The 27186-nt window shown below is 59.6% G+C and overlaps 1 protein-coding gene across 6 annotated transcripts; it reads right to left on the minus strand.

The window, feature by feature from the left end:
- Positions 1-613: 613 nt before the first annotated feature.
- Positions 614-26507, minus strand: SBF1 (SET binding factor 1). 6 transcript variants are annotated; one of them, XM_007519373.3, is made up of 41 exons: positions 26270-26507; positions 20282-20367; positions 19726-19863; positions 19382-19543; positions 19189-19299; positions 18432-18537; positions 18163-18295; positions 17958-18066; positions 17756-17869; positions 17552-17629; positions 17222-17335; positions 17020-17148; positions 16843-16941; positions 16549-16753; positions 16360-16472; positions 15469-15618; positions 15117-15185; positions 14881-15039; positions 14549-14811; positions 14289-14461; positions 14136-14209; positions 13844-14039; positions 13543-13670; positions 12761-12939; positions 12520-12656; positions 12225-12432; positions 11872-12068; positions 11661-11798; positions 10203-10280; positions 9714-9895; positions 9460-9639; positions 8994-9095; positions 8726-8911; positions 8530-8656; positions 8298-8428; positions 7985-8215; positions 2196-2315; positions 1907-2121; positions 1314-1401; positions 1114-1245; positions 614-1035 (listed from the first exon to the last, which is right to left on the minus strand). In XM_007519373.3, the coding sequence occupies exons 1-41, from the start codon at positions 26322-26324 to the stop codon at positions 937-939; spliced, it is 5694 nt and encodes a 1897-aa protein (XP_007519435.1). In that variant the 5' UTR covers positions 26325-26507; the 3' UTR covers positions 614-936. The 6 variants fall into 6 exon arrangements, with proteins under 6 accessions (XP_007519435.1, XP_060044814.1, XP_016042059.1 ...); XM_060188831.1 differs by having other exon boundaries at positions 10203-10310; XM_016186573.2 differs by lacking the exon at positions 10203-10280.
- Between the last annotated feature and the right edge of the window lie 679 nt (positions 26508-27186).

The following is a 27186-nucleotide window of genomic DNA, read 5'->3' on the forward strand; positions in this document are numbered from 1 at the left end:
TCACAAGTCAGACGAGCACGGGATCCCTGGGTGCTCTCACAGCTCACCTGAGACCACCTATGTGTGGGCTCTCCCCATGCCCCCAGCTGTGTGCCTACCCTTGGTCACGCTAGGGCAGTTTCTGGGACACAGCTCCCTCACCCCCAGACCTCTGGTCCTGGAGGAACTCACATGTGAACAGAACAGCAGGTGACCACAGTGATGCCCAGCACAGGGCAGGGCAGACAGATGCCCCTGCTCCTGAAGGACACCCCTGGACATCTCTCCCAGGCCCCCACTGCTGACTGGGCCAGAGCATCCCCATGACGGCATCCTCCACACCTCGCGCATCCTCTGCGCTCAGCAGATACACAAATGGCCATGCCCCTCCCTGTGGGAGCACCATCTTCACCACACACCCCTCAAGGGCCCTTTCTGTCAGGAGCTTCCAGCAGGGGTGGGGTCTTCTCAGGCAGTCCCAAGAATACCCCTGAGCTTTGGGGGACAGGGTGGCTGGGACCCAGGAGGGCCGTAAACACTCCACCCCGGTGCAGACCCACACGCTGACCAGGGCACTGGGGGCAGAGTGGCGGGAGGAGACACGGGGCTCTGGGAGGACAGCGAGGCCGGCGAGTGGCACAATTCGTTCGCTCTTTATAGACTCTGGTTCTAGGAATAATTTGCCTGTGGCCAGCCGGCCGGGGCCAGCACTGGCAGGCAGGGCAGGAGGACTATTTACAGGCCCACCGAGGGCTGTACCATGGCCCCAGCCGGCACTCAACTGTGACTCCAAAATAAGTTAGAGCCGGGTGGGGGGTGGGGGTAGGGTGGGGGGCTGTACACATAAGTTTGGGGTGGGGCCTCAATACTGTCGAGGGCGGGGGCTGTAAACATGGTGGGGTGGGGGGGCCCTGCCCATCCCTAGTGGTCTGTAACGCTGGACACAGCAGGGCCGGGTCAGGCATCCGACAGGCAGCCCTGGATCTGGTCCACCCACTGCTGGGCCGACGGCACGTCCTGGGCACAGAAGTTGTAAACACGACGCGTCGTCTTCACCTGCGAACAGAACAATGGCTTACTGACTCCACAGCTCCACCCCACAGAGCCATCCCACCCCACGTCCAGCTGACTCACGTCAAAGAAGGCTTTCTCATCTACAGTCTTGGGGGCACCCATGGTGGGTGTGCCAGGCACCACAGCCTCAACCTCAGCCAGGTCGATGACGCCCTTGCACTCCTTGTCCACTCGGTGGTCGTAGTAGCGAAGCTGAGGGGGATGGAGGTCAGGGTGGCCTTACTCCCACCCTCCACACCCACTCCTGCTCAACCACTCACCTGGTGCTTGGTCTTGTCCAGCACAAACCATCGGGCCTTCCAGGGCTTCATGAAGGCTCCCTTCTTGTACAGGGTGCCCTCATAGGACCTGCCACACAACACGAGGTCACAATCAGAGCCTCCAGCCCCTAACCAGACCGAGGGTGGAGCCCACAAGGGGAGTCCTGGGCTGTCTTCAGAAAGGAGATGGAGGGGGCGAACCACACCCATCACGGGATACTGGCGAGGGCCCACAGCAGACCCTCAGGTCTCAGGAAGCAGTGCAATGAGGAGGAATATACAAAAGGCAGGCACAGGAGGCAATCTAGTTCTGAGGCTGGCACAAAGCCTGCCCAGTCCCGGCCTTACCTGGAACTCTGCCCACCTTCATGGGGGCCCCTACCATCAACACAGCCTGTCCCTGGTCACCAGTTGTGCACCTAAACCATTCCAAACCCACCTGTTCTTCCTCTAGCAACTGTCATCCGATGCTCAGGCTATCATGACGGCCTTCCCAGCAAACCCTTAAGCCTAAGAAGCTTCGCTCAGGCATCCTGGCCCCCAACTGAGAGCCAGGCAGGCCACAGAGCACCTCCAGCCCACTCCCTTAATACCTGTTCTCACTCTCTGCTGTCTGGAACTGGCTGTAGAGGGTGCTGGCGCTGCGGCAGGCGGCCTGGCGGGAGCTAGATGCTGTGGACCCACTGCTCTGGTCACTCTGGTCCAGGCTGAGGCTCAGAGTGGAGCCCACGGGCCCCTCCTGCAGGTACACACCCAGCGAGCGGCGGTGGTGGGGGACGCTGGAGACCAGCAGGGAGCTGGGGGTACCCTGGGGGCAGGAGGGGGGCGGTGTCAGAGAAGGCACCTTGACATCACCCCCCCCCAGTGCCCTCCCCCACTCACACGGCCATCAGACCGTCCATGTGACCGGCCCTCAAGGCGCTGTGAGGCCTTCACCCGATCCCATGTGTCCTTCCAGCGTTCAGGGGGCCGCCCCAGCTCTGTCTCCAACTTTTGCAGCTCCTGAGGGAGAATTAGTGAATGACACACGTTACTCAGGAAAATGCAGGAAAGTGGGAGATGGAAAGTTGTGTGACCGGAGGGAAAGGGACAAAACCAGCATTTGGTGTAAAAAGTACAAAGTAACAAGAGGCGGCGAACAAAATGAACAAGAAGCACCACAAACCCCAAACTAAGCTGGGGTACACAGACCCCGGGGTATTATAGAAAAACTGCTGAAGACAAAGAGGACCACCTCACTCTACCCGACCCGTGCACCCCCCCCCAAAAAAAAAAAAAACAGTCAAGAGGAAAAAGAAAATCTTTTTGGTGTATTGCACCAAAGTAAAAGACTCTGGGGTGGGGAGGAGGGCTCAGGTCCTGGAACATGACAGCTGAGGAGGACTAGTAGGGGTTGTATTGTTATGTGGAAAACCTGGAAATGTTATGCGTGTACAAACTACTGTACTGTACTGCTGACAGTGAACCATTAATCCCCCAATAAAGGAATTTAAAAAGAAAAGAAAATCTACAAAGAGAAAGAAGAGTTGATTGAAGGATTAGAGACGGCATAATGGTTCAACCCCAAGCACCGCCGTAAGCCAGAGCTGAGCAATGTTCTGATTACGAGAGAGGGAGAGAGAGATAGAGAGGGAGAGAGAGATAGAGAGGGAGAGAGAGAGGGAGGGAGAGAGAGGGAGGGAGAGAGAGAGGGAGAGAGAGATAGAGAGGGAGAGAGAGATAGAGAGGGAGAGAGAGAGGGAGGGAGAGAGAGGGAGGGAGAGAGAGAGGGAGAGAGGGAGAGAGAGGGAGAGAGAGGGAGAGAGAGAGAGGGAGAGAAGGAGAGAGGGAGAGAGAGAGGGAGAGAGAGAGAGGGAGAGAAGGAGAGAGAGAGAGGGAGAGAGAGAGAGAGAGAGGGAGAGGGAGAGAAGGAGAGAGAGAGAGGGAGAGAGAGACGGAGGGAGAGAGGGAGAGAGAGAGAGGGAGAGGAGCTGGCCGACTTCACCACAGACACAGGGCAGGCCAGGACTCCACTTCCAGCCAAGACTTGGTGAATGACCCAACTGACCCACCCAGGACAAGTAATTCTGAAACTAGACAGGAGCCAAAAGCCATCATTTGTAGATGATGGATGGCCACCATCTAGAACCCTGAGCCAGGATCAGCCCAGCCTTCTGCTGGCTGGAGGTGTGGTGGTGGAACCCATGCCATTCTGGGTCCTGCTAAGCTGGAGTGGCAGAGATGGGCAGCCTGTAAATGCTAAGGGACGCAGAGGTGGTCTGGAAACCGACACAGGCCCTGGCAGAGAGCAGCTACTTGGGAGCTATAAGCTGAAGAATTCTGGGAGTGACAGGGCGGGAAAGATGGAGGGATTCTAAACAGCCAGAGTAGAGAAACCTTGCTGAAGATGCCATCCTTCCATGGACACGGTGAAAGGTCATGTGTTTAGAGCACGGCCCCTGTACACCAAGTGTAAGCAGAGCTGCCCTACAGAGCCTAAAAGGTAAGTCTGAAATGGGTATGAGAGGTGGTGCAGTGAATAAAGTGCTGGGCTCTCCTGCATGAGGTCCTGAATTCACCTTGCATTACATATGTGCCAGAGTGATGCTCTGGTTCTCTCTCACACCCTTTCCCTTATAAATAAATATTTAAAAAATAAAGACAAGCTTGAAGAACCAAGTTAGTTCACAGTTCACTAATTGCTAATAAGAATGAAACTCAAAGGGGAGGAGACAGCATAATGGTGGTGCAAAAAGAGGCTCTCATGCCTGAGGCTCCAAAAGCCCAGGTCTGACCCCTATGCCGTCATAAACCAGAACCGAGCAGTGCTCTGGTCAAAAGAAATAATCAAATGTCACTAATAAAGAATGAAACGCAAGGCTTCAGAGGAAGACACGACCCTGATCCTCAACAATGTGCAGCTCACTAAAATAGTTACATACAACCAAAAGGAGGGAATTGGGATCCATAATGAGGAAAAAAGCTCAACAGACCCAGGAATGAACCAGCATGCGAGACATTTACCAGTCACAGCTCTGTGCCGCAGAGCGGTGCCAGTCACCTGCAGGGAGCCCAAGCGGTAGCGGCTCCTACATACAGCCGGCCTGTGCGGTCAGCCGGACCACCTAGGCTCCTGTCCACTCTCTGATATTCACATGGTTCAAGCACTCAGTTCACAGCCAATGACCTGTGCTGTTAAGTAGCGCATGAGTGAATTACAAAACATGTTTAAGGATTTAAAGAAAAAGATAAGGGCAGGGGTAGATAGCATAATGGTTATGCAAAGAGACTCTCATGCCTGAAGGCTCCAAAGTCCCAGGTTCAATCCCCTGCACCACCATAAGCCAGAGCTGAACAGTGCTCTGGTCAAAAAATAAAGAAAAAGATGAACACAATGGTTATGCAGTGGGGAATCTTTATAGAGGCTGAAGACTTCTGTCTGTTTCTGTAGTGTGGTGGCTGTCACGTTTACCTCACACGAGAATGAAGATTTCTTTCTTTAAAAATTTTTTATTTAATTATTTATTGGATAGAGATAGCCAGAAATCGAGAAAGGAAGGGGGAGATAGAGAGACAGAGACACCTGCAGCCCTGCTTCATCACTCGCAAAGCTTTCCCTCTGCAGGTGGGGGCCAGGGGCTTGAACCCAGGTCCTTGTGCACTGTATGTAACATGTGCGCTCAACCAGGTGCGCCACCACTTGGTCCCCCTGATTTATTTTCTGATACAAGGGAGACACAGAGAGATAGAGACACAGAGAGAGAGAATTAGAGTACCACTCTGGCACATATGATGCAGATGCAGGGGATGGAACTTGGTACATCAAGCATTAAAGCCAGGCATTTACCCACTGTACCACCACCGAGCCCACTTACTCACTTTTGTAAGAGAAAGAGGCCAGAATACCACTCAGCTTTGCCCTACAGTGGCGCCAGGGAGTCAATCTGAGACCTCTGTGATAGCAGGGTACAGATCTTGAGACCTAACGAACTGAGCAATCTATTAGGCCCTGAAGACCAGTTTGAAAAAGGAAACTCCAGAGTGCTCGCTCCCTCTCTCTCTCTCTCTCTCTTCCCCACACACCACCACCACCACCACCACCACCACCACCACCACCACCCTCTTCCCCCTGCAGTCAGGAAGGCTGACATGAGTGAGGCCCTAGGATTAATCCTCAGTACTACACAGAACCTACACACGCCAGTGAGGTTCTAGTTCTCTCACACGTCAGCGGCTTGTCAGAAAAGTCACGCCACGTTTTTGTTTATTGCCACCAGGGTCATTCATTTCTGGGGCTTGGTGCGAGCACTGTGAACTCACCACTCCTGGTAGCCATTTATTTCTCTATTTTATTGGGTAGGATAGACAGAAATTGAGAGAGGGAGATAGAGAGGGAGAGAGAAAAAGAGAGACCTGAAGATCTGTTTCACTGCTTGTGAAACTTCCTCTTGTGGCTGGAGGCTAGAGGCTGGAACCTGGGTAACCATGGTAATATGTGCACTTACCTGGGCGCTCCACCACCAGGCCCCCATGAGGTATTTTTTCTTTTCTTTTTTTTTTTTTTATTAATTTTCTCTTTTGTTGTCCTTGTTGTTTTTCATTGTTGTAGTTATTATTGTTATTGATGTTGTCATTGTTAGATAGGACAGAGAGAAATGGAGAGTGGAGGGGAAGACAGGGAGGGGGAGAGAAAGATATACACCTGCAGACCTGCTTCACTCCAACCCCCCTGCATGTGGGGAGCAGGGGGCTCGAACCGGGATCCTTGCCAGTCCTTGTGCTTTGTGCCATGTGCACTTAACCCGCTGCGCTACCACCCGACTCCCCGAGGTATTTTTTCTATGGAAAATTGCATCATGACTTCAACAACCCAACAGATAAATATATGAAATTTTAAGAAAAATAGATTGCAATGATTAGAGGATTAAAAAGCAGTTAAAAAGTGCAAGGACTGGCATAAGGATCCTGGTTCAAGCCCCCGGCTCCCCACCTACAGGGGAGTGGCTTCACAAGTGGTGAAGCAGGACTGCAGGTGTCTGTCTTTCTCTCCCCCTCTCTGTCTTCCCCTCCTCTCTCCATTTCTCTCTGTTCTATCCAACAATGACATCAATAACAACAACAATAATAACTACAACAACAATAAAATAACAACAAGGGCAACAAAAGGGAATAAATAAAAAGAAAGAAAAAAATACTGGCAGAAAAAATTGGGGAAAATTGGGGGGGGGGATGTTTACCAGACTGAAGGGAAACAACTCCAGCTCTAATCTAGCTGAACGGGGCGCAGGGAGCACGAACAATAGCAGGCTTTTCCTCCTATCCTAATTTCTTTAAATTTGGCAGGACTAGCTGACTCCTGACTAGGACACCTGCCTTGCCACGCACACAGCCCAGGTGTGAGTCCTGGCACAGCATGGAAGAATGTGTTACAGCCACTGAGGACATCCTGGTGCTGTGGTGTCTGTCTGAATGACACAGTGCCTGGAGTGGTGAAACACGCACGTATGAGTCTATGTATGGCTCCATGTGAAAACAGTAATAAAGTTGAATATTTAAAACAAATAGCGCAGATGCCGCATGTTTGCATCATATGTGAAAGTAAAATGTGTAACAAAAGCCTGAAGCATAACAGGGTGATGGGAAGGGCCCTGCTGAGCAGCCCGTGTGCAAAGCTGGCAAGAGAACTCAGAGGGGCCCGTGACTGGCTGAGGGTAAGGGCACATGCTCACAGACACACCGAGTGGACCCAGGATTTACGTGCTGGCACCTTCTCTCACCTACAAGCAAGCCAACTGTACTTCACGAACATCAGCAGACAGAGAACTCCTCTGCCCCTGTGCCTGTGTGTCCCCTCACAAAGTGATGGCCCTGTGCCCACCAAACCCTGCCAGCAGGTGCCTTCAAGCCAGGCCCAGTGTTAGGACATCACGGTGTATTGATATTACTTGTCGGGCTCCAGCTCCAGCTCCTGAGCGGCAGGACATGTATCCTCACTCTCCCAGTCTCCCACAAATCCCACCAGCAGTAGCAGCTCTAGAGGCTGAGCTAATCCCCCAGAAGCCAACTGTCTTGTGGGCTAATCTCCCCAGCCACCCCAGCTCACAGTGCTCCTTCCCCTCTCCTAGGGGTCTCTGTCCCATTGGACCCTGACTCCTGAGGCCAGCAAACATGTGCACTGCGGGCAGCAGAGGCCATAGACACACTTGTTTCTGTAGGGGCGCTGGGACAGGAGGGTCCAGAGGCGTCCTGCTGGCATCCAGGGGGGACAGTCCTGACTAGAGTCACCAGGGAGCTGGGTGTGGTTGGCAATGGGCACCCCAGGAGGGTGTGCAGAGTCTAGCAGGAGGAACGAACCAGCCCTGGGAAAGCCAGCAGGGAAAGCACAGGGGCTCAGAGCAGAGACATCAGGCCCTGACACCCACACTCAAGACAAAAACATCCAGTCACCTGCAGCATCCGGTGAGGGCGGGGCCACTAGAGGGCAGGAGGCACTGCAGAGGGCTGGCGGAGGGCAGGCCAGGCCCAGGGCTCAGGCTCACACAGGCATGCATAAATGTGAGCATTCAGTGAACACACACCCAGTGCATGGACATGAGCACACCTGTGTACACACACACACACACACACACACACACACGCACACACGCACACACACATGCACACGATGTGGTGCCTAGGCCAGGCTGACACACCTCCAGCAGACGTGAGATGGCATCAGGCTGGGCACGGGGCCGGCTGTCATAACAAGGCCACACTACCCGGCGTCTGCTCTGTGGGGCACCCCCATCGGGTCGGTCCTCTTCAGGGGGCTCAGGGGGCCCCTGGGCCAGTTCCCAGTCGTAGGGGGGACCCTCGGCCAGCGTCTCCTCGGTGTAGAAGTCCCACACCTTCAGGTTGGACACATTGCTATAGGGCCGCAGGACCTGGGGGTGGGAGTGGCATGAGGAGCTGGGTCAGGAGGAGCCCCCCACCCAACCAGGCCCCGGCTCACCTCCGTGTCCTCACCTCCGTGTCCTCGGGCGCGTACATGTAGTTGTAGAACACAGGTGTCCGCTTGCTCAGCCGGTCCACGTACTCCCACACCGACCGGCACACCTGCTGGGCCTTGCGCTCCCCTTTTTCCTCATAGAGCAGCCCTGCAGGGGACAGTGCTGAGCCCTGGCCTAACCCCAGTCCTGGCCCCCAGCCCGGGACTACACCACCCTTCTACCCCACACCCAACCCCAGGACCCCGCACCCAGCTCAATGCGCTCATAATCGGAGTCAAGGAGGAAGGTCCGGAAGCGGCGTGACACATGGTGGTAGCCAAGGAACTTGAGGTAGAATGGGCTGAACTCGAACTCCATGGGGAACTGCAGGTGGATCTGTGCGGGCCAGGCAGAGTCAGGGCCAGGGGTCACAGCATGCAGCCCCGCCCCCGGCTACCTGCTCACCTGGTACACACAGTCCAAGAACTGCAGGAAGACAGGCGTGAAGCCGCTGCTCTGCCCTGCTAGGGTGTGGGCCCCACGGTGGCTGAAGCGGTGGCCGAAGGACAGCCACTCCTTCTCCACCAGCAAGCGGAAGCCCTCCAGCGTGCGGTAGAAGGGATCCGAGAGCAGCTGCACCAGCGACACCACCTGGTGGTGCCGGGAGTGAGTCAGGAAGAGTCAGCAGGACCAGGGGTCCGGGCCCCGCTCAGCCCCCGTGGCCCACACGCACCTGGGTGGTGATGTCCCAGCCGTCCTCCAGGCTCACCAAGACTGAGGAACCCGAGTCCAGGAGCTCCACCACCAGCACCGACACCTGCAGCAGCTTGTGAATCTGCAATGACCAGACCCCTCAGCACCCCACGCCAGAACCAACTAGCCGGACACTGAAGCTCTGCCACTGCTTCCTCCCACCCTCCCAGGAGCCCCAGGACTGAAGAGGCCTTTCCGTGTCCCAGTCGTGCCAGTTCCACCCCAACAGAGAACACAGCACCCAGACATGGCTGGGCCTGGCCTGCTTCTAGTATCTGGGTACTGCCCCCTAGTAGGTACTGCTGGTCAGCCCCAGGACCGATACTGTCACACAAGCAAACCAAGACACTGTCAACTTGGTTCTAGGCCAGTAGCCCTGATGGCCCTCCCCACCATCTCCACCTTCCCCCACCACGGTGATGCTCTGCTGTAGTGGGGACAGAGACCTGAACAAGCCATTCGGACTCCTCCAGTGAGCGCAGGAAGGAAGTAGGGCTAAGCTCAGCAGGTACGCAGCCCGGGACACAAGCCTTCAGCAATTTCTTGAAGCTGGCCTTCACTTGCCGTACCTCAAACACCTCGATGGGCACCAGTTCCCACTGCTGCAAGGGATCTGGCCGCACACCCTGCAGGAGGCTGCCGTGGTGAGAGGTGGCCTGGCCACTGGCCCCACCTGGCCCCAAGCCCCCAGTGCAGTCACCTTGAGTTGGGCCTTGTCCCCAATGATGTAGAGGGCTGCACGCTGGGGGCGCAGGAAGCCCGGGTCAGGCAGGGCCCCATTGGCCTGCGGGGGAGCCAGCATGTCTCTGCCTGCCAGCCGGGAGCCCACATCAGTGCTAAGCCCACTGCTGCGCCCACTGGCTCGGACGCTGCCCCATTTGCCTGCACAGAGAAAGCAGTTGAGTGCCTGAGCAGGGCAGGGGCACCACTTACCTGGATGGAACTCCCAGGGAGGGGTGGGGGGTCAACAGGACAGCAAGGCCTGTGCCTGCGTTAGTGTTGAGGACACTCAGGGCTCAGGCTGTTAGTGCCCAGGGCTGTGGGAGGGCTGTTATACTGGTCTATCACATGAACGTTAGTGCCAGGTGTGGGGGAGACATTAGTGCCGAGCCCTTGCAGTCGCGTGGGGGTCGTCAGTGCCAGGTGTGGGGGCACTGTGCTCCCAGTGCCCATGTGACCAGTACAGTACCTCGGGGAGCAGTCCGTCTGGAGGCCGAGGCCGCCATGGGGTTGGACAGCGTGGTGACCCTGGCTCTGGGACTGGGCACTGGGGGCACAGCAGAGAGAAGGCTCAGGCCTGGCCCCAGAGATAGCAGGGATCACCACAAACACCCTCCAGGCCTCTGGGCAGTGGGAACAGTGGCCAGGGCATGTGGGAAGAGGAGGGGCAGCAAGTCTGGGCTCTCTTGTAAAGCTTTCCTCCTTGGCCGTCTCTGGGCCCTCACCACCCCACCCCACCCCACCCCACAAATCTTGCTCAGAGCTGTCCATCACACACAACCATGAAGCAGCCTCTACCAGACACACAGTGGCATATGGGCCCTTGAGCTCATCCCAGAGAAGAAGAGGTCTAGAGAGCATGCGCTCCAGCCCAGAACCACGGAGAACAGTTCTGAGCTGTTGCAGACTGGCCACAGGCAGTCCAGGCCCCAGGGCAACACCTGCATGCAGAGGCCAACAGATAGGGGCCCAATCTGGAGGCGCAAGGGGCCACAGGACTCTGCAGTGGTCTCTCCAAAACCCATGACCCCACATTCATCTGCATCTGGTGGGTGGCAAGGCACTACCCTCACCACAGACAGACAAGCATGCCAGTCGGCCATGCTGTGGGTAGGAGGATGGGCCACCCACAGAGAGGGTGCAGTGTGTCCTTCTGACATGTACAAAGCCTGCTGGAACTTGAGCATGGCTGAGGCCAGCCCAGCCCTCTATGAGATGGGGCACTGCCAGGATGGCCCCATCCAGACTTGGGTCAGCTTCAGGTACAGCAGGAGATGCTCCAGTCTCCTTAGGGGAAGACGAAGACCTTGAAGAACAGGGAACTGAGCTGCCTGTAAGAATCGCTCAGCCTGTGGTGGGTGTAGCCTATAACACACCTAGTGCCAGTGACTGGCGAGCCCAGAGCCCATGCATGAAGGAGTGGGGTGCCTAGCAGAGGAGCCAGTGCAGAGCAAGGTCTGCACCCTCCAGCCTGGCCTTCCTCAGGAGAGCAGCCGTGAAGTGACCACAGGCAGACTGCTGCCCTATTCCCAGCACCCATGGCTCCAGAGCCCAGCAGTGGTGCCAACAAACACAGAGCGTTGAGCACCAAGGGGCATGGGCTGAGCGCGCCAGAGCACACAGGGGACACGCCTCACAGGGGCGGCGTCACGGGGTTAACGGGTGCGCCTGAGGACCCCCCTTAATCCCTGGTAAGGAAAGGGAGGAGATGGGCCTCTAAGGAGTCCTGCAGAGTGGCAGGTGGCGGAGGCAGCACAGGGGTGCTCAGAGCTTGGTCAATGAGACTGGCAGAAGGCAAGGAGGTGATCTGAGAGAGGTCTCAACTCACCTGGTCGCACACCCCAATCATTCTGCCCCCTGCCTGGTCTCTCTCCATAAATGCCCCCACAAGCCCCCAGAAGTCCTCCTGCCCTCCACCACCCCTCACCATGGCTGCTCATGTGGGCCGAGGAGAAGCCGCTGAGGGTGTTGCGGCCTGACGCATCGGCGTAGCGGGGCATGGAGCTGACCACGGCCTGCAGGTATTTCTCCTGCTCCAAACTGCTGGAGTCTGCCTGTGACTGGCCTGTGTGGGGAGGCAGAGCTGGAGCACGGTGGACGGGGCCCACACAGCACAGGGTAGGGAAGAGGGAAGATACCTGGAGACGGCGCATTCTGGGCCTTGAAAAGGCCGACGACGCCCTTGCCGTGCAGGCCCCCAGAGCGCAACAGCACGGCCTTGGAGCGCCCACTCCGCCAGCAGACCACAGGGAAGCGGTTCTGACGGTAGCAGCGAGAGACCCGCTGCAGGGCGTTGTCCTGGATGCTCTGAGGGACGATCAGCAGCCCCGGGTAGCTGAGAGGAGGTGCACAGGTGCAGTCAGGGTCCCTAGGCCAGGGCCCCCAGCCCTGCAGGCTCCCGGAGATCACCCACACCTGAGACGTCCACGTCAGCCCATAGCCCGCTGAGTTCTCCCCCAGCCCACTCTCCAGCTGCAGGCCGACCACTCACCTGCGGCAGATAGCATACATGCGGTTGACCGGGGAGATCCGAAAGGGCTCAGACTTGGCACGGCTCAGGCTGCTACTCAGCGTGCCCAGTCCCAGGCGCTGGTAGTCCCGACAGCAGGCCCGCTCCACCAGGCTGCTCATGGTCATGCGGTCTGAGGGCTTCAGAGCCGAAGATGGGGTGAGCGTACTGGGCTCCAGCTCCTCTGACACTGGGGCAGAACAGGCACAGAGGAGTGTCACCCCGAGCTCTCTGTGGGGGATCTTCACCCAGACCACCCAGGGTCCTGTGCCCTCACCTGAGATCTCATCTTCCTGGTCCTCGAGGGGAGGCTGGCCCCGATGCTCCCAGCTGGGTGGGTTGTACTTTTTCCGAGTGACGTACTGCCGCCCGATGGTCTTCTTAGCATTCTTAACCAGGTTCCGAGACAGGGTCCTGGGGATGTAGCATCAGCAGAGATGAACCAAGTGGAGCCAGGGGCATGACGGTAGCAGTTCTGGGAGGGGTGGGTGTCCTGGTCTTGGGGCCCAACTCCACACCTGAGGGAAGGTCCCTTGTCCTTGGCGACTCGGGGCGGCCGGCCAGGTGTGTGCATAGAGCCAAGTGTGAGTGCAAAGGTACCCCTGACATCTGGCGGGTAGCGAAGTTTATGCAGCTGCTTACGGAAAAGCTCGGCGCTGTCGGACCCCACCTCCTCGTCGAAGGCCATCTTCAGCAGCTGTGTGGGACACAAGCAGCTGAGAGGTCTGGGCAGACTCTGGGCCTGGCCACAACCTCAGAGGCAGGCAGGCGTGAGCAAGGCCCACACCATGCTGCTGGGACTCAGTGTCTCCACAAGGACGACAAGCGAGAACACCCTGAGGCCTACCAAGGGGCTGTGAGGGCCACTGCATCTCTCCAGGAAGTTCTGGACACCAGGGGCCAGGTGGGGCATGCCCCCCTGTGGGAGCACCACAAAGACAGAGGGCACACAGAGGAGCGTGCCCTAGTCTGTGGCATGGCTGTGAAGCCGAGGAACCTAATGTGTGAAGACGCTTCATCCTGGGCTTATGAGCGTCACTGCAGTGGGCTTGTGCAGCAGCACTGCGGCATGAATTCTAGGGCTGGTGCCCTTGAAGAAAACAGGAAAGGCCCAAAGGCTGGCACGACGAGCAGGCAGATGACTCCGTGCTCGGGGCACAGTGACTTCCTCAAGAGGGATCACAAACATGCAGGGAATCCAGGCCAAGAACAGCTCATGAGAGAAAGGGACCCGGGGGAGCAGGGAGTGCCCGGCTCCCAAACCTGCCCACAGCAGCGATGGCCTGACCCCCTCGCCCACCTGGAATGTGCAGGAGCGCAGCTGCAGCCCATCCTGCAAAAGCTGTTCCACAGGGGTCTGGACATTGATGCGCTTCTCCTTGGTCAGCGCGGCCACCGGGAAGGAGCGGACCACCACCTGTTCCCCCACTTGTGACAGATGCACACAGTCAAGGGGCCACAGGGGGCGGTCAGAATCTCAGGGTTGCAGGGTGAGGGAGTAGGGGAAGACAGTGGCCTCTCCCCAGAGCTCTCGCAGCCCTGAGAGGGAGAGGGGAAGCAGGGCAAGTAGGGTGCAGGTGGGGAGAGGGGCAAAAGCTCACCCAGGGGGTCGGTGGGCATCCCCGTGAAGATGACCCGGTACGTGGTGAGGAAGACTGCGCCTTCAGCGGGAAGCAGCGCGGGGCCCCCTCCACTGCCCCCCGTGCCTTCCTCACGACCATCGGGCAGCAGGTAGACTCGCAGGCCATCCAGCACACACTCCTCGCCCGGCAGCAGGCGCGGCCTCAGCAGTTTAGGCTGCTCGGGGGCAGGACCCGTATGTAAGTCAGGCTCCCGCTCAGGTCCGAGGACCTGCCCCGCCGGCCAGACCACCTGCCACTCAGCCCCACTCACCTTCTGGATGGGAGGCAGCCTCTTGCTCTCCCGGTGCACGGCCTCCAAGGTCTCGATGTGCATCTGAACAATGTCTGAGGGAGGGCAGTTCTCTCGGTCTGGGCCCCACACAGGCCCATCTGAGGAGTGTTCCCAAGCCCAGACCCCCCATACCTGGAACCATGACATGCAGCCCCTTGAGGTGGTCGCTGGTGACCCCACTCTCTGTGCAGACCTTGTCCACAAAGCGGTTGATGAAGCGAACCACAGCCCCGGCCACATCGCAGCTCTCTGCGTCCTCAAAGCCACTCTCTGTGTCGTAGCTTTCGGCCACACTGCCCGCCATGCTGGGCAGGAGAGGGGACGCGGTGGGCACGGGCCACCTCCCCAAAGGCACAGCCCCACGCTGCCCCTCCCACTGGGCCTGCCCCCACCTGTTGGTGACCAAGCTGTTGCTGGCGCTCTCCAGGTCCCCCAGGCCCGCGCGATCCCGCAGCAGGCGGCTCTTGCTGCTGTCCAGGGGCAGCAGCAAGTAGCTCATGCGGTTGGCGTAGTGGATGGCCTGGCTGAACACCGTGCTCTCCTCCTTCTGTACCAGCTCCTGCTGCTTCTCTCGGCTCAGGGTTGGCCACAGGCGCCGCTGCTCCGATGCCACATCCAGAGCAGAGCTCTCGTTCTGTGCAGATACCTCCCCGCCCTGCCGGGGCAACAAATGAGCTACGGCCAGGCTGGCCCCAGGCCCCTGGCCCAAGGAGCCCCTGCGCACCTGGGAAGGGTCTTGGTCTTCAGCGGGCTCCAGGTAGAGGGCCCGAATGTGGGTCTGCACATCCCCATAGAACATGGCCTCCCAGAACTGCGGCGTGCTCCACACCACGTGCTCCTGCACACAGCTGTATGCAAACTGCGTCACCCCTGGGCTCAGCTTCTACAGAGGGCAGGTGAGAGTCAGCCGGGTGCAGCAGGAGGCGGCTGGCGGAAGCCCCGGGGCCACCCAGGACTCACCCGGCAGAAGGCCGTGACCAAGGGCAGCAGAGCAGCTGCGATGCCATGTTCGTCCAGTGATGTACAGTCCTGCGTGAGCCGTGAGCCGTGAGGCTCAGAACTGTCACCCCATGCCCCTCACGGCCCTATGCCCGCTGTCTCATCTGCTCCCCAGAGCTGCCTCATGTTCAGAAAGGGAGAGCCCAGCACCCGCCGCCCCCCCCCTCCCCAGCAAGGGTTCCCCAATGCCATTCCCTCCACAACCCAGGACTCTCCAGCTGTGGCACTGCTGTAAGATACACCCTCAGAGGTGGCCTGGGGACCCCTGCTGCCCCAGTGCCGCAGCCACAAGGGGGAGGCTGGCCAGGCCCACCTGCAGGCAGCAGTTCATCATGCGGACAACGAAGTCGAACTGCTGGTGGTCCAGGACGGCCCGGTTCTGCTGCACGTGCAGGTGCAGCTCCTGGGCGAGGCAGCGGCGGGCCGCACGCCCCTTCAGAGCCCTCAGCACAGCCGGGAGCAGCTGGAGATAGGGACCAGCATGGAGACAACTCAGCCACACCCTGCAGGAGGGCTGGGGGAGGCCCCGGCATAGCCAAGGTCTGGAGGGCACTGGCTGGGAGGCCAGAGTTCAGGCTGAAGGAACAGAAGCCCTAGACGTCGTCTAGCTCATTTGTACTCTAGGGCTTCACTGCTCAGTGGAGGCAAATACTCCCATAGGGTCCAGACCCTACACAGAAGTCACAGAACAGAAGCAAGGCGACAGACACTGTGTCCTCAAAGCCACTCTCTGTATCACAGCTTTCTGCCACACTGCCCACCATGCTCGGCAGGAGCCAAACCCGACAGCAGCTGGTGGAGAAATGAGGTGCTTCCCATGGCGACCACATGGCCGCAAAACACGAGACTCATTCCAACTGGCTGTTGTGAGAGTCCCTTATAATGGTGTCATTAAGTTCTACTTGCTCTAAATTACTGAAAAATGCCCTATGTGGGTGGGTCTACACTTTTTCCCTGTGCGGGGCACCTTTTCAGTCTCCTCCCCACAAGCCCTGTGCAGCCATGCTAGGGAGGGGGGCACCTGGCACCTGCCGTCCACCTGCCCTTCCAGCCAGTACAGCCTCCTCCACCCAGCCCATGAGTGCGCAGGGGCTAGAGGTCCTGAGAGCTGTGGCTCTGAACCTACCTGAGCCCACCCCGACCCTCCCCAGCTCAGGGCTCCCCTGACAGGCCCCAGAGGCCCCCACTCCCAGAGCACCCTCACCTTTTTGGCCTCGAGCATCTTCCCCTCAAACACATAGGAAATGCAGTTCCGGACCACCTCCAGCCTGCGAGCGCTGTTGCCATGGAGACCACTGCTCCGCTCCAGGATGGCAGCTAGGGAATAGACAGCACGCTCACCTCTGACCTCACGCCTACTCTGGGCCGGCCCCCCCCCCTCACCATTACACACTCATGGGGGGCCCCGAGGGTACGGTGGTCTTCTTCTCAGCCTTCACTGCCGGGGGTGCACCCTGCAACTTGGCCGTAGCCTGGTCCACGATCCACTGCACGGTGCCCTCATCCAGGCGGGGGAAGGGCCGGGGTGCCCGCCGCAGGTGACTGGCCTCCCCTGGTTTCTGCACCTTGTGCATCGCCACAGCTGGGTATGGATTTTCCTAGGGAACGCAGACAGACACGGGTGATGAGCGTGGGACAAGTGCGGCAGTGATCTGGCTGGGCCAGCCGTCCCTGGGCACCGCCATACGTTCTTATACAGCTGTTCCGCCAGCTCCTTAACGTGGCGCAGAACACGCTGAGGGTGGTTCTCGTCCGCCCGCATCCGTGCCACATCATGAGCCACCAGCTGTAGGAGGAGGCAGGTCAGGAGGACCAGGCAGAGAGGGGCGGGTGGGGGCTCTCCCCAGCTGGGGTGGCCGTGTACCTCATCAAACAGGTCTATCGGGCGGTAAGGGACCCCTCGTTCCGACACGAAGCCCGCAAAGGCCATGCCCTCCAGCACCTTCATCAGGAAATCGTCCTCCACCAGCCCTCGCTGGCCCAGGAAAGCTGCCTGGAGGTACAAGGGGTCAGTCCTCCAGCCACAACCTCGTACCCGCCTGCCCCTCTGCGCCCTGGCTGCCCACCTTATGAAAGCGGATGACAGGCTCTGGGTGGATGCGGACCATGTGCAGACACCAGCGGTAGCCCTGTAGGAGCTGAGCAAAGAGCCGCAGGAAGACAGCACGCAGCTCCTTGTCCTGGGAGCACAGGTGAGGATGGAAGAACAGCAGGTCCCACATGGACAGAGCTGCCCCCCACCTCCTCTCACTCCTGATCAGGCCTCCCCAGACCCCTCTGTCCCCTCCCCAACCTTCCTCTAGGATTCTGCCACTCCTGTACAGAGGATCCCGGTCAGAAGGAACGCAAGGCCCAAGGGGATTATGGGACCCCACCAGAGCAGCAGTGACCCCTACCTGCATCTTCAGGGAGGACGTGGATGTAGAGGGTGGGGGGAAGGCAAGGTCAGCCAACTCCAGCTCTGGATCCAGGACCTGTGGAAGCCATGGGGAGCAGGTCGGTGGCACTTCAGCCCCGGGTTCTGGAACCCTCTTGCGCCAGGTGATTGCAGTGCGCGCTCCCCAGGATCCCGGCCCTTCTGTAGCCCTGCCCCGCCTCACCATGCTCAGAAGGCTGTGTGTCTGGCTCTGCAGCGGCTCCGGCAGGGGTGGAATGTGCACACACTCGGGGATAGTCACTGTCCCCCCATCGAGATCAGCAATTATCACATCCAGCTATGGACCAAAAGGAGCGAATGGTCAGGAGTGAGTGACCAGGCGGTAGGGTCCACAGCAGCCAGGGGGACACGACTCAGGCCCTCACCAGCTCCTGGGTCTCTGCCTGGAAGGCCGCGTTGACACCGATGATAAAGGGAGTGGGTGTGCTGAGGACTTCTAGCAGCTGCGCCGGCAGGATGGGCACGTAGGTGAAGCTGCAGTGGGCTAAGACTGAGTACGGGGAACCCCGCTAAGAATGCAGCAGGTGGGGTGGGAGTGGGGGCTGGGGCAGAGGGGCAGGCAGTGGGCACCTGTATCTGAGAGGGAACAGCAATGCCAGGAGGCCCCGGCAGGCATCCGAGAGTCGCTGATAGCTGCGAGACAGGAAGAGCACCTTGTGCTCCGTAAGCGCCGCACAGAACAAAGACAGCACGTTGGTGATGCCTGAGAGGAGAGCACGGGGTTGGAGGGGCCCTGGGCAGCCACCCCAGGCAGAGTAAGAACCTCGACCTCTGGCCACCTGTCCCAAAGAGGACAGGGAGGACAGGGAGGCTGTGCGGATAGGGGATGGCAGCCTCACCCAGCTGGCGGAAGAGCAGGGCCACACTGCAGCGGCTGATGGGAAGCGAGTCAGCAAGTGGGATCTGGATGACCTGCCGGTCTCCGGCCCCCAAGGAGATGGTTCTCTGTGGATTGGGGGGGGGACACTTTCAGCAGCTCGGACCGCACCTGTGTCAGTCCAGAGCTCCAAGGCCTTGGGTGGGAAGGCTGATGGACCCCCAAGATGGGACTAGCTGGGACAGATGGCACAAGGGAAAGGCCACCCAGCCTCTGGCGGACAGAGCACTGCTGCAGAAAGAACTCAAGGCCTCTGACGTGGGGCGTGGCGGGGCATGGGGGGAGTTGGGCAGAAGAAGCAAAGAATCCGTACCACTCCTTCCTCAACAGAGTCCAGCTGCACAAGACAGACGGGCAGAAAGACACGGTTAGACACACCGGCCCACAGGGCCCAGACCAGGGAGCGGACAGAGAAGCTGACACCAACATCCAGAGACAGACACACACCAAGGAGCAGGAGCTCGACAGAGGCGCTGAAGGAGGCCAGGGAGAGAGCCAGGCGAGACACCGGGCAGGCAGTGAGCAGGCAGGGTCAGACACACAGGGCGGGCGACGGCGACGGCGACGGCACCAAGACACCAAGATGAGGGGCGAGGACAACAAGCTCCGGGCTGGGCTCAGCCCAGGCTGCACTCTGGGTACCTGCCAGGCCTCCGCCATGGCCACACGCAGCACGAGGCCTGGGACTGCAGAGGGCAGCAGCTGTCCCCAAAACTCACCTGTGAGCCCCCGGCGAGGGGGATGGTGCACGTGAGCAGGTTCCCGATCACATTCTCCAGGCCCACGTTCAGGCCCTCCACGTGGATGGTGTAGATGAGACCGAGGCTGTTCTGCAAAGACCACAGAGGGACGATGGCCCCTAGCCCACGGGAACACCCATGTCCCACCTCATGTCTCGGCGGCCTGCCTCACCCTGAACACCTCTGCGTGGTCCAACCGAGACACCAACACAAGCGTCTTTGGAGCAAACAGCTGGCCAGGTGGCCCAGGGACTGTGGGGGACTGGGACTGGCGCAAGGGGCCCCCTTCCTCCTCCTCTTCCCTGTCAGTGAGGTCCTCATTGCACGCAGCCTCCTGCGGACAGAACCCCATTTGTCAACTCTCGGGCACATCCCACAAACCCAAGGGGAAGGTACAAGTAACTAGGGTCACTTGGAGGACAGGCCCTCCGAGAACTCCAGCCTCCGCAGGGCAGGGCACCGGGATTAACACAGACAGGAAGACACACGAGGCGGGGCGGGCTAGCCCAAGCTGACCTGTGTGGGGTCCGCTGGCTCCCAGAACGTCAAGCAGGCACAGTAGTGCCGCTCGGAGTTGATGTCAGTGAGGACAGCAACGAAGAAGGTCGGCGGGTTCCTCTCAGGACACAGCTGCCACCCGCTGGGCTGGCAAAACTGGTGGCAAGGAGGAGGTGGGGTTCAGCAGCCTCGCCCACCCGCCGCATCTGTACACCAGGCCTGGATGGAGGGTTCCAGCCGAAAGGTGGCACCCTGCCCTGGAACCCGGGTGTCCCACTTCCTGATCCAAAGCTGCTCTGCTCCCCCATAAATATACTACCAGTTTGGGTCTGACTATGATGCAGGACATGGACCCTACCTTCCTGAGAGAAGGACAGTGTGACAAGACATGGTGCCCAGCCCCTTGCAGCTCAGATACCTCCTTGCTTTCAGCAGGGGCACAAGGAGCCTCAGGCTCTGAGAAACTCCTCCCGGCCCTGGAGGGATCAGTGCTAGCAGTCGCTCTGCCCCGCAGGTGTCCCCTGACCTCAGCACCCCAACACACAAGGGCCTGGGGAGCAGCTCCTCCACTCACCAGCTCGATGCCCTGGGGAAATGGGTTGTCTTCCCAGTCCTTCTCTGGGAAGCGCTGCAGGATCTGGCCCTGGCCTTCCCCACTCCCTGTGGATAAGAACAAGTGGTTAAGCTTGCATGCACGCGCACACCCTAACAAGTCAGTCAGTCAGTCAGAGACACACACACACACACACACACACACACACACACACACACACACACACACACACTAAGTCAGGCCGTGACGGTCGCACTTGGTTACTTCAAGGCTCGAATGGAAACATCCCAACCACCCTGGGCCTCATCTGCCATCAGACCAGCCTAAACAGACCTATCATTTCCCTAAAAATAGTCTTGTGGGGAGAGGCAGTCACAGGACCCAAGCTCACAGAGAAGTCCCCGCTGTGGGATCAGGGCCTGAGTAAGTCTCAGCTGAGCCAAGTGCCAGGAGCATGAAGTGCTGGCTGGGGGGCACACCTGACTCCCACACCATTCCCAGGACCCACATCTGGCACTACTGCATGACACACGCCCTTCAGCCAGAGGGCAGGAGTTCTGAACTATTCCATGGGCAGCCTCCAGCTAAGGCACTCAGTCCCCGGGACCCTCCAGACATGCCCTGCAATGAGCAGCACCCGGAAAATGGTAGAAACACCCCAGAGCTCTGAGCCTGGCCCTGCCCCGGGCTCCCCTTCACTAGCCAGGCCTGGGCCCACTTGGGGGAGCCATTTCACAGCTCTTTTCTGGACCAGGGACCACCAGCCAGGCCCGCAGCCTCACAGTGGTACTGGGCCCCACTGCCTCCCAGACACACTGGCTTATACAAGGTGGGGAAGTCAACCGCCAGGACAGAGAGGAGCGTAAGCTGGCCAAGGGGGTGCCGTCCCAGGATGGGCACTGAAGGAGTAAGCAGCAGCCTCCTGGAGCTGGAGTCCAGCAGCCGAGAGGAGGGCCAAAGGTGTGCCTCCCTTCGACTCATACTGACCACCGTGCACAAGGCTACACCTGGAGGAGCCACCCAGGACACCCCCAGGCCAAGGAGGAAGGTCAGAATGAGGGTCTCCAGGCACAACCCATCCACAGCCTACTAGCTCCCACTGTGTTCCCCAGAGACCCCTGATTCCCCGTCCACAGTGGAGCCTGCTGCAGACCCTGCCTCCGGTTCACTCAACAGTCAAGCCAGAAGGAGCATATGCCTCACAGGATTCGAAGGGAAGGACTGGGCTGTTCTTTTTCCAGCTGCCACCCAGCACAGCAGCAGGAAGCAGGAGACAAAAGTCTTCCTCACCCTCACCACGCATTCAACACAGAGACGCAAGTGCACATCGGGGCACACTCACCCACAGGACACACAGAGCGTGGAACACAGATATCTCCACCACCTGGGGGAACAGCCTCCACAGCACAGTCCACACCAGCAGAGCAGAGGAGCACCAGCAGACAGGTGGGGAGGGTCTTCTGGACAGAGCCCCGTGGGAGGAGCCCTGGTAGCCCAAGGTGTGGCTTCAGGCTGAGACCACCCCCTCTGGACTGTGGCGGCACTGCCAAGGTCAGCAGCAGGTAGCTTTCTGTCTCCAAGCTGAGGGGGGCAGTGAGCGGCCATGACTCTGACTCACTAAACCTCAGCTTCCTGCTCCCATCCCCCTGCCACCACTGACAGTCTACACAAGCAGCAGACAGGACGAGAAGGGGACAGGTGTTGACTGCTGCCACACCTACCCACACAGGCAAACAAGAGGAACCCCTGGAGCCCTCCAGACACACCCCCAAGGTCCACTCACAGGCCAGGCTGGCTGGTCCTGAGAATGGCTCCTCCCTCACCATACCTCCAAACACTCCCCCCGAGAGCCAACTTGTAGGCAGCCCCAAACCACCATCTGGGCACAGGCCTGGCTGGAACCCAGGGCTCATCCAGTTCTTGCCACGAGGCAGCAGGCAGAGGAAGGAAGAAGGTGTAAGCAGCTGGGACAGCATCTCTGCCCCACTCTCCCTCCCCAAGCCCGCCAGGCAGGCCACCTTCAATTGGGTGCTCTGAGCAGCCTTCCCCATGTGAAGTGCATCATGGGAAATGCTGGCTTCTGCTGCAGAGCTCTCCCTCTGAGGAGTCAAGCACAGGGTTTTCCTAAGCTGGCCCTGTTGAATATGGAGTATGTGACTATGCAGGAGTGGACAAGTGTCCCCCAAGCACCTTCTCACAGGCCATGATAGCCCCAAACATGGCCTTCAGTTCTCAGCCCAGCGAGCATACCCCAACTTGGGGCCTGTGGTGGGACATGGACCGCCTGCCTCCCTCCACTGCTCCTTTTTTGGTCCCCAATGCGCCTGTTGACTGCGCCAGTCAGAATGAGGAACCACGAGCCAGGAACCACGTCTGTGTACCCATCACTGCACCTGTGCCCCACACACACAGCCTCATCAGGGCTCGCTGAGTGCACACTACCGGTGCACAGCCATCCTCCCACAGTATGAGGCCCCACTCATACTGCACAAGCAAACAGGTTCCTCAATCAGACTGCAGAGCCTGGGCTCCAGACAGGCCCCCCCAGGGTGCCTCGTGGTCTCTTCCTGACCCTTCACTAAGACCTCAGCCTGCAGCTTGGCAGCTGGCCTGCATCCTGGGGGGGGGGGGGATGCCTGTATCTCTCTGGGTCCCTCGCCCACTCGAGCCCTTGAGGCCACAGAGATGACCTGTGGCAGCTCAACTCCTTGCCACACAAGGTGAGAAGGAGGGCACCTCCAGCCCACAGTAACAGGATGACTCCAACCGGCAAAGGGTGTCATAGGGAGGGACTCTGGGGGCCCCAGGAGGAAAGGTCCCCTGAGATGGGGACGGGAACTTCCTCTTGTAGCCACATCCCCGCAGCAGCTGTGGGCTACAGGACTGAACCCAGAGCGGGAGGACACAGAGCACGCCTTCTGTCATCTTCTGGCAGTGCCGTCGCCAGTGCCAGGCTCCAGCGCCTGAAGGGCTGGCTGGGCTAGTGTGCGCTGTGGGCAGAGGCATGGAGGGTGGCAACCTCCGCTCCGCCCCGCCCCTCCCACACCCCAACACTAGCCTGGCTATAGGAAGAGGGTAAGGGAGCATGGCACCTTTCTGCTGCTCTGCCTCCCCAACCCTCGGCACAAGACAAAGGGGGGTGGCCTCTGCGTGGGGGGGTCTATCCCCAACCTTCCCCGTCAGATCAGACCAGCTCTTGTCTCAGTCCCTGGACCCTTGGGGCTTCCAGGCACAGGGCTGGGAGTCCTCTGAGACCAACCCAAACAGCCCCAACCTGCTCGGGAGGGAGGGCAGGAACATGGGCGGGGAGAATAGATGGGCCAGGAATTCAGCGGCTCAGCAGGGTCCCAACTAGAAGAGCCCAAGTCATGGGATACAAGGTCTTCTTAGAATCTGGGGGTACCCTCCAGCGGCAGGAGGACCCAGACTCCCCTCCCCAGGAGATACATACTGGGCCACCCAGTCAAGTCAAATGCATCCTATCCTCCCCCAGAAAGACCTGGCTTTAGCTGTCCCACGGTAACTCAGCTGACCCTGCCCGTCAGGGCCCTCTGGAGCCAGGAGGTGGGCACGTATGGTCTGTCTGACCCCTCACCTGTCCCCAGAGTCAGACCCACAGTGCAGAAGGTGCTAAACCCACGTCCTTGAAGAAAAGCGCTCTCCACTAACCAGGCGAGGGGTCTGCACCCTCTGAGATGAAAGGTGATCCCCCTACCTCCCTCCTACCTTCCTACTGGAGGTCAGCCAGGTGGAAAACCAAGATACTTGCTCAGACAGGACCCCTGACAGGATGTCCAGATTCAACCCAATAACAAGGTATCTGTTTCTTCTGTCCCCTCCACTGACCCAAAAGGCCCTGTATTCCTCTCTGGGTGTCCTGGGCCTGCCAGCTCAGGAGTCCCTACCCCCTGTAGAGGTGACCACTGTGTCTGTGGGCGAAGCATCTACGCACTGCTGTCCATCCTTGTCTGCCCGTCCTCTGGAGCCTCCTTTGCAAACGGCCTCATATGTGTGCCCATTCCCTGCTCTCATCGCCCAGAAGTCAGTGGGACTCCCCCATCTCCAGAGGAGGCAGGAGCAGAGAGCAGAATGACTGGCCCAAAGTGACAGTCAGGGACCACTGACGCTAAGTGTCGCTCTGTCACTACATGCTTCCTTACACCCGACCCCTGTCCATGACCAGGGACTCTGGCATTGTTCGTCACAGGAATGCACAAGTCATGGTAAGAGGGCCTGAGTCTGGGCAGCCTGCTAATAACTAGCCAGCAACAACCCAAAAAGGCAGGGTGGGAGGGCTCCTTGGTCCCCCACCCCCACTGCTTCCCACCATTCAAGGTGAGTGAGCACTGCACTCCAGCCTTCTCTCCCAACTTGCTCAAGGGCCACACACACCGAGGATGCTGACTCCTCCCACGCAGTACCAGCAGAGAGCACAGGTGTCACAGCCCACCTGTCACGGAGCCTGGCCAGGACTCCACTCACCTCCCTCGTGTTCATCCTCAACTCCCCAGCCCTGTAGCCACCACCAACAGCATACACCCCACAAGGTTCTGTCTGCCTGAGGTTCCTGCCTCCTATCCCGGAACTCAGGATCATCAGTCTCTGCGCATACAGCCCCACACGATGGGGTGCTTCCCCGACCCCCGCTGGCCTCGTGTCCCTGGATCCCATGCACCTGCTCACCACCCCCACGTGCAGCTTGGAGCAAACAGGTGGAGGCATACAGCAGGCTGAGTCTGCCACATGCAGAGTGTGGGCACCAGACTGCCTGAGAGAACTTCCTCTCTGGAGAGAAAAACACACTCATAACTGAGGGTATCAGGAACAGATAGCAGCAAAAAGAATGCGCAGGGGCTGAGAGACAGGGCACTGCCAGTCTAGTGTGTGCAGGTAGAGTCTGGGGGGGGGGGTTAAAAAAAAAAAGAGCCAAGAGAAGGGAGAGAAGTCTGAGTCCCCAATGGTGACAATGGTAGTTGGGCTGACAAGAAAGAGAAAGGGGTGGTGGTGGTCTCAATCCCACCCACAGGCTTAAGATTCAGCCCCCACCTATGACATGCACTAGGTCCCATTCTCCCCCACCCCACACACACCCCTTGCAGTTGGGGTCTGGGTCCTCAGCTGGGTGCAAGTTCTGGCCTCCTCTCAGCTTGGGCATTAACCCCAACACAGCTCATGGGATGGGATGCTAGTGGGGAATCCATATAGGGTTACTGGGAAGAAAGTGCGATCACACACACACACACACACACACACACACACACACACACACACACACACGGGCCTTGCAGGGCCTGGCACACATGCTCCCCAACGCCCCATTTACTCTGCTGTGGCTGATGTCATTGTCAGGCTCAGTTTTCTCCTACCCCCTACCCCGGGGCTAAAGTGCTCTCAGACACAGCCACTGACCCTCCACATGGACCAAGGCGCCTTGGCCATCAGCATCAGTCATCACACTGATTCTCCCACCCGGGGCTTGGCGTGCAGGCCAGAAGCCCGGGGCCCTCTGCCAGGAGGAAAGCCGTGCGCTCTCCTCCCCACACTTCCTCCCCAAGTCCTCCGAGTCCCCGCGCGGTCACCGCCTCTCCGTGATGCAGCCCCTGAACAGCTCCTGGGTCTCCGCCGCCCCGGCCCCAGACCCCCTGCGAGGCCCCAGGTCTGAGGAGGGGCTGCCAGCTGAGCCGCGCACGGGCCCGTCCCACCCACCGGGGCTCGGGGAGGCCGAGAAGCCAGGACTTGCACCTCCCGGCCGACGGACATCAGGCGCTGTCTGTCCGTCTCTGCCCGAGAGAGTAGCGGGTCATCTCTGTCCAGCTCCGGGAGGCCGTCGCTTCCCGACCTCGGGCCCCCGACCCCGACCCCCAGCTCCCAGCCCGGCTGGCAGGTGTCCGGGAGACCCTCACGCCGGCCCCTGGCGTCTGTCCGTCCGCTGGCGCCTCCCACCGCCTCGCGGGCAAGTGTGGGCGCTCGGCCGCCAGCCCCGGCCCCGGCCCCGGCCCCGGCACTCACCGCGCGGGTGCGGCCCGAACGCCACCAGCACGAAGTAGTCCGCGAGCCGCGCCATAGCGAGGGCCGTGGGGCGGCCCGTGAGCGCGGACGGGCTCCGCGGCTCGGGGACTAGAGGGCAGCGCGCTCATGGCCCGGCCCCGGCCTCGGCCCGCGTCCCCCGGACTTCCCGGGCCCGCTCAGCCGCGGCGGCCACGGCTCCCGCCGCCATCTTCCCAGCCAGCCGGCCCGCCCGGCCGCACCGAGCGCCTGCGCGGCCTCGCCCCGCCCCCCTGGGGCGGGATCTAGAGCGGCGCGTCTCCATTGGTTGAGCGAGAGCGGGCTCGGTTCCGGGGGCGGGGCGTCCGCCCCAGCCAACTGCCCGGGGCTGGGTACCGCCCCCTGAGTAGTGACAGCAACGGCGGCCGGGGAGGGTCAGCGGCAGGTGCGGCCCAGACACCGCTGGCCTAGCGCTCTGCGTGCCCCGCGAGTGCGAAGAGGAGCCCGGCCCCTCGCTGGGAATGCCCGGCTAGGGGTTCAGGATCTGGTCCCCAGCTCGCGCCCTCGGCTCGGACAATCTGCACAAAGGTTGCCCACGGGTCTCCCAAACCCCAGTAACAGGAGGGACTGAGGGACATACCCTCAAGAGCTGCCAGCCTGAGGATCCAGGGAGGACCTAGGCCCTGTCTAGGGGATTTCCAGTTTAGGGAAGGCTCAGGGGGCCGCCCTTACCAGTGGAAGGGATGGCCCTAAGATGTAGGCAGGGTGACAGGTGATGATGAAGTTGTGCTGGATGGCGGTACCAGAACAGAAGTGGCACCATAAGGCCCATGAGACCCAACCTATTCAAAACGTTAACAGGTCCTTCAGAATGGCATATTTTGCCTTAAAGAACAGTGTTCACTGAGAGATGTCGAGTCCTGCAAGGTGCTTGGAGGAGG

Source organism: Erinaceus europaeus, chromosome 4 (assembly GCF_950295315.1).
Source record: "Erinaceus europaeus chromosome 4, mEriEur2.1, whole genome shotgun sequence".
Classification (NCBI taxonomy): Eukaryota; Metazoa; Chordata; class Mammalia; order Eulipotyphla; family Erinaceidae; genus Erinaceus; species Erinaceus europaeus.

Excerpts from the sequence above, each read along its gene's own strand:
- SBF1 (XM_060188829.1), bottom strand. The coding sequence starts at position 26,324 with ATGGCGCGGCTCGCGGACTACTTCGTGCTGGTGGCGTTCGGGCCGCAC. Across the intron at positions 12,657-12,760 it reads GACAAGGGACCTTCCCTCAG|GACCCTGTCTCGGAACCTGG; the intron begins GTGTGGAGTTGG and ends CTACATCCCCAG. Across the intron at positions 12,069-12,224 it reads ATGTATGCTATCTGCCGCAG|CTACCCGGGGCTGCTGATCG; the intron begins GTGAGTGGTCGG and ends ACCTCCTCTCAG.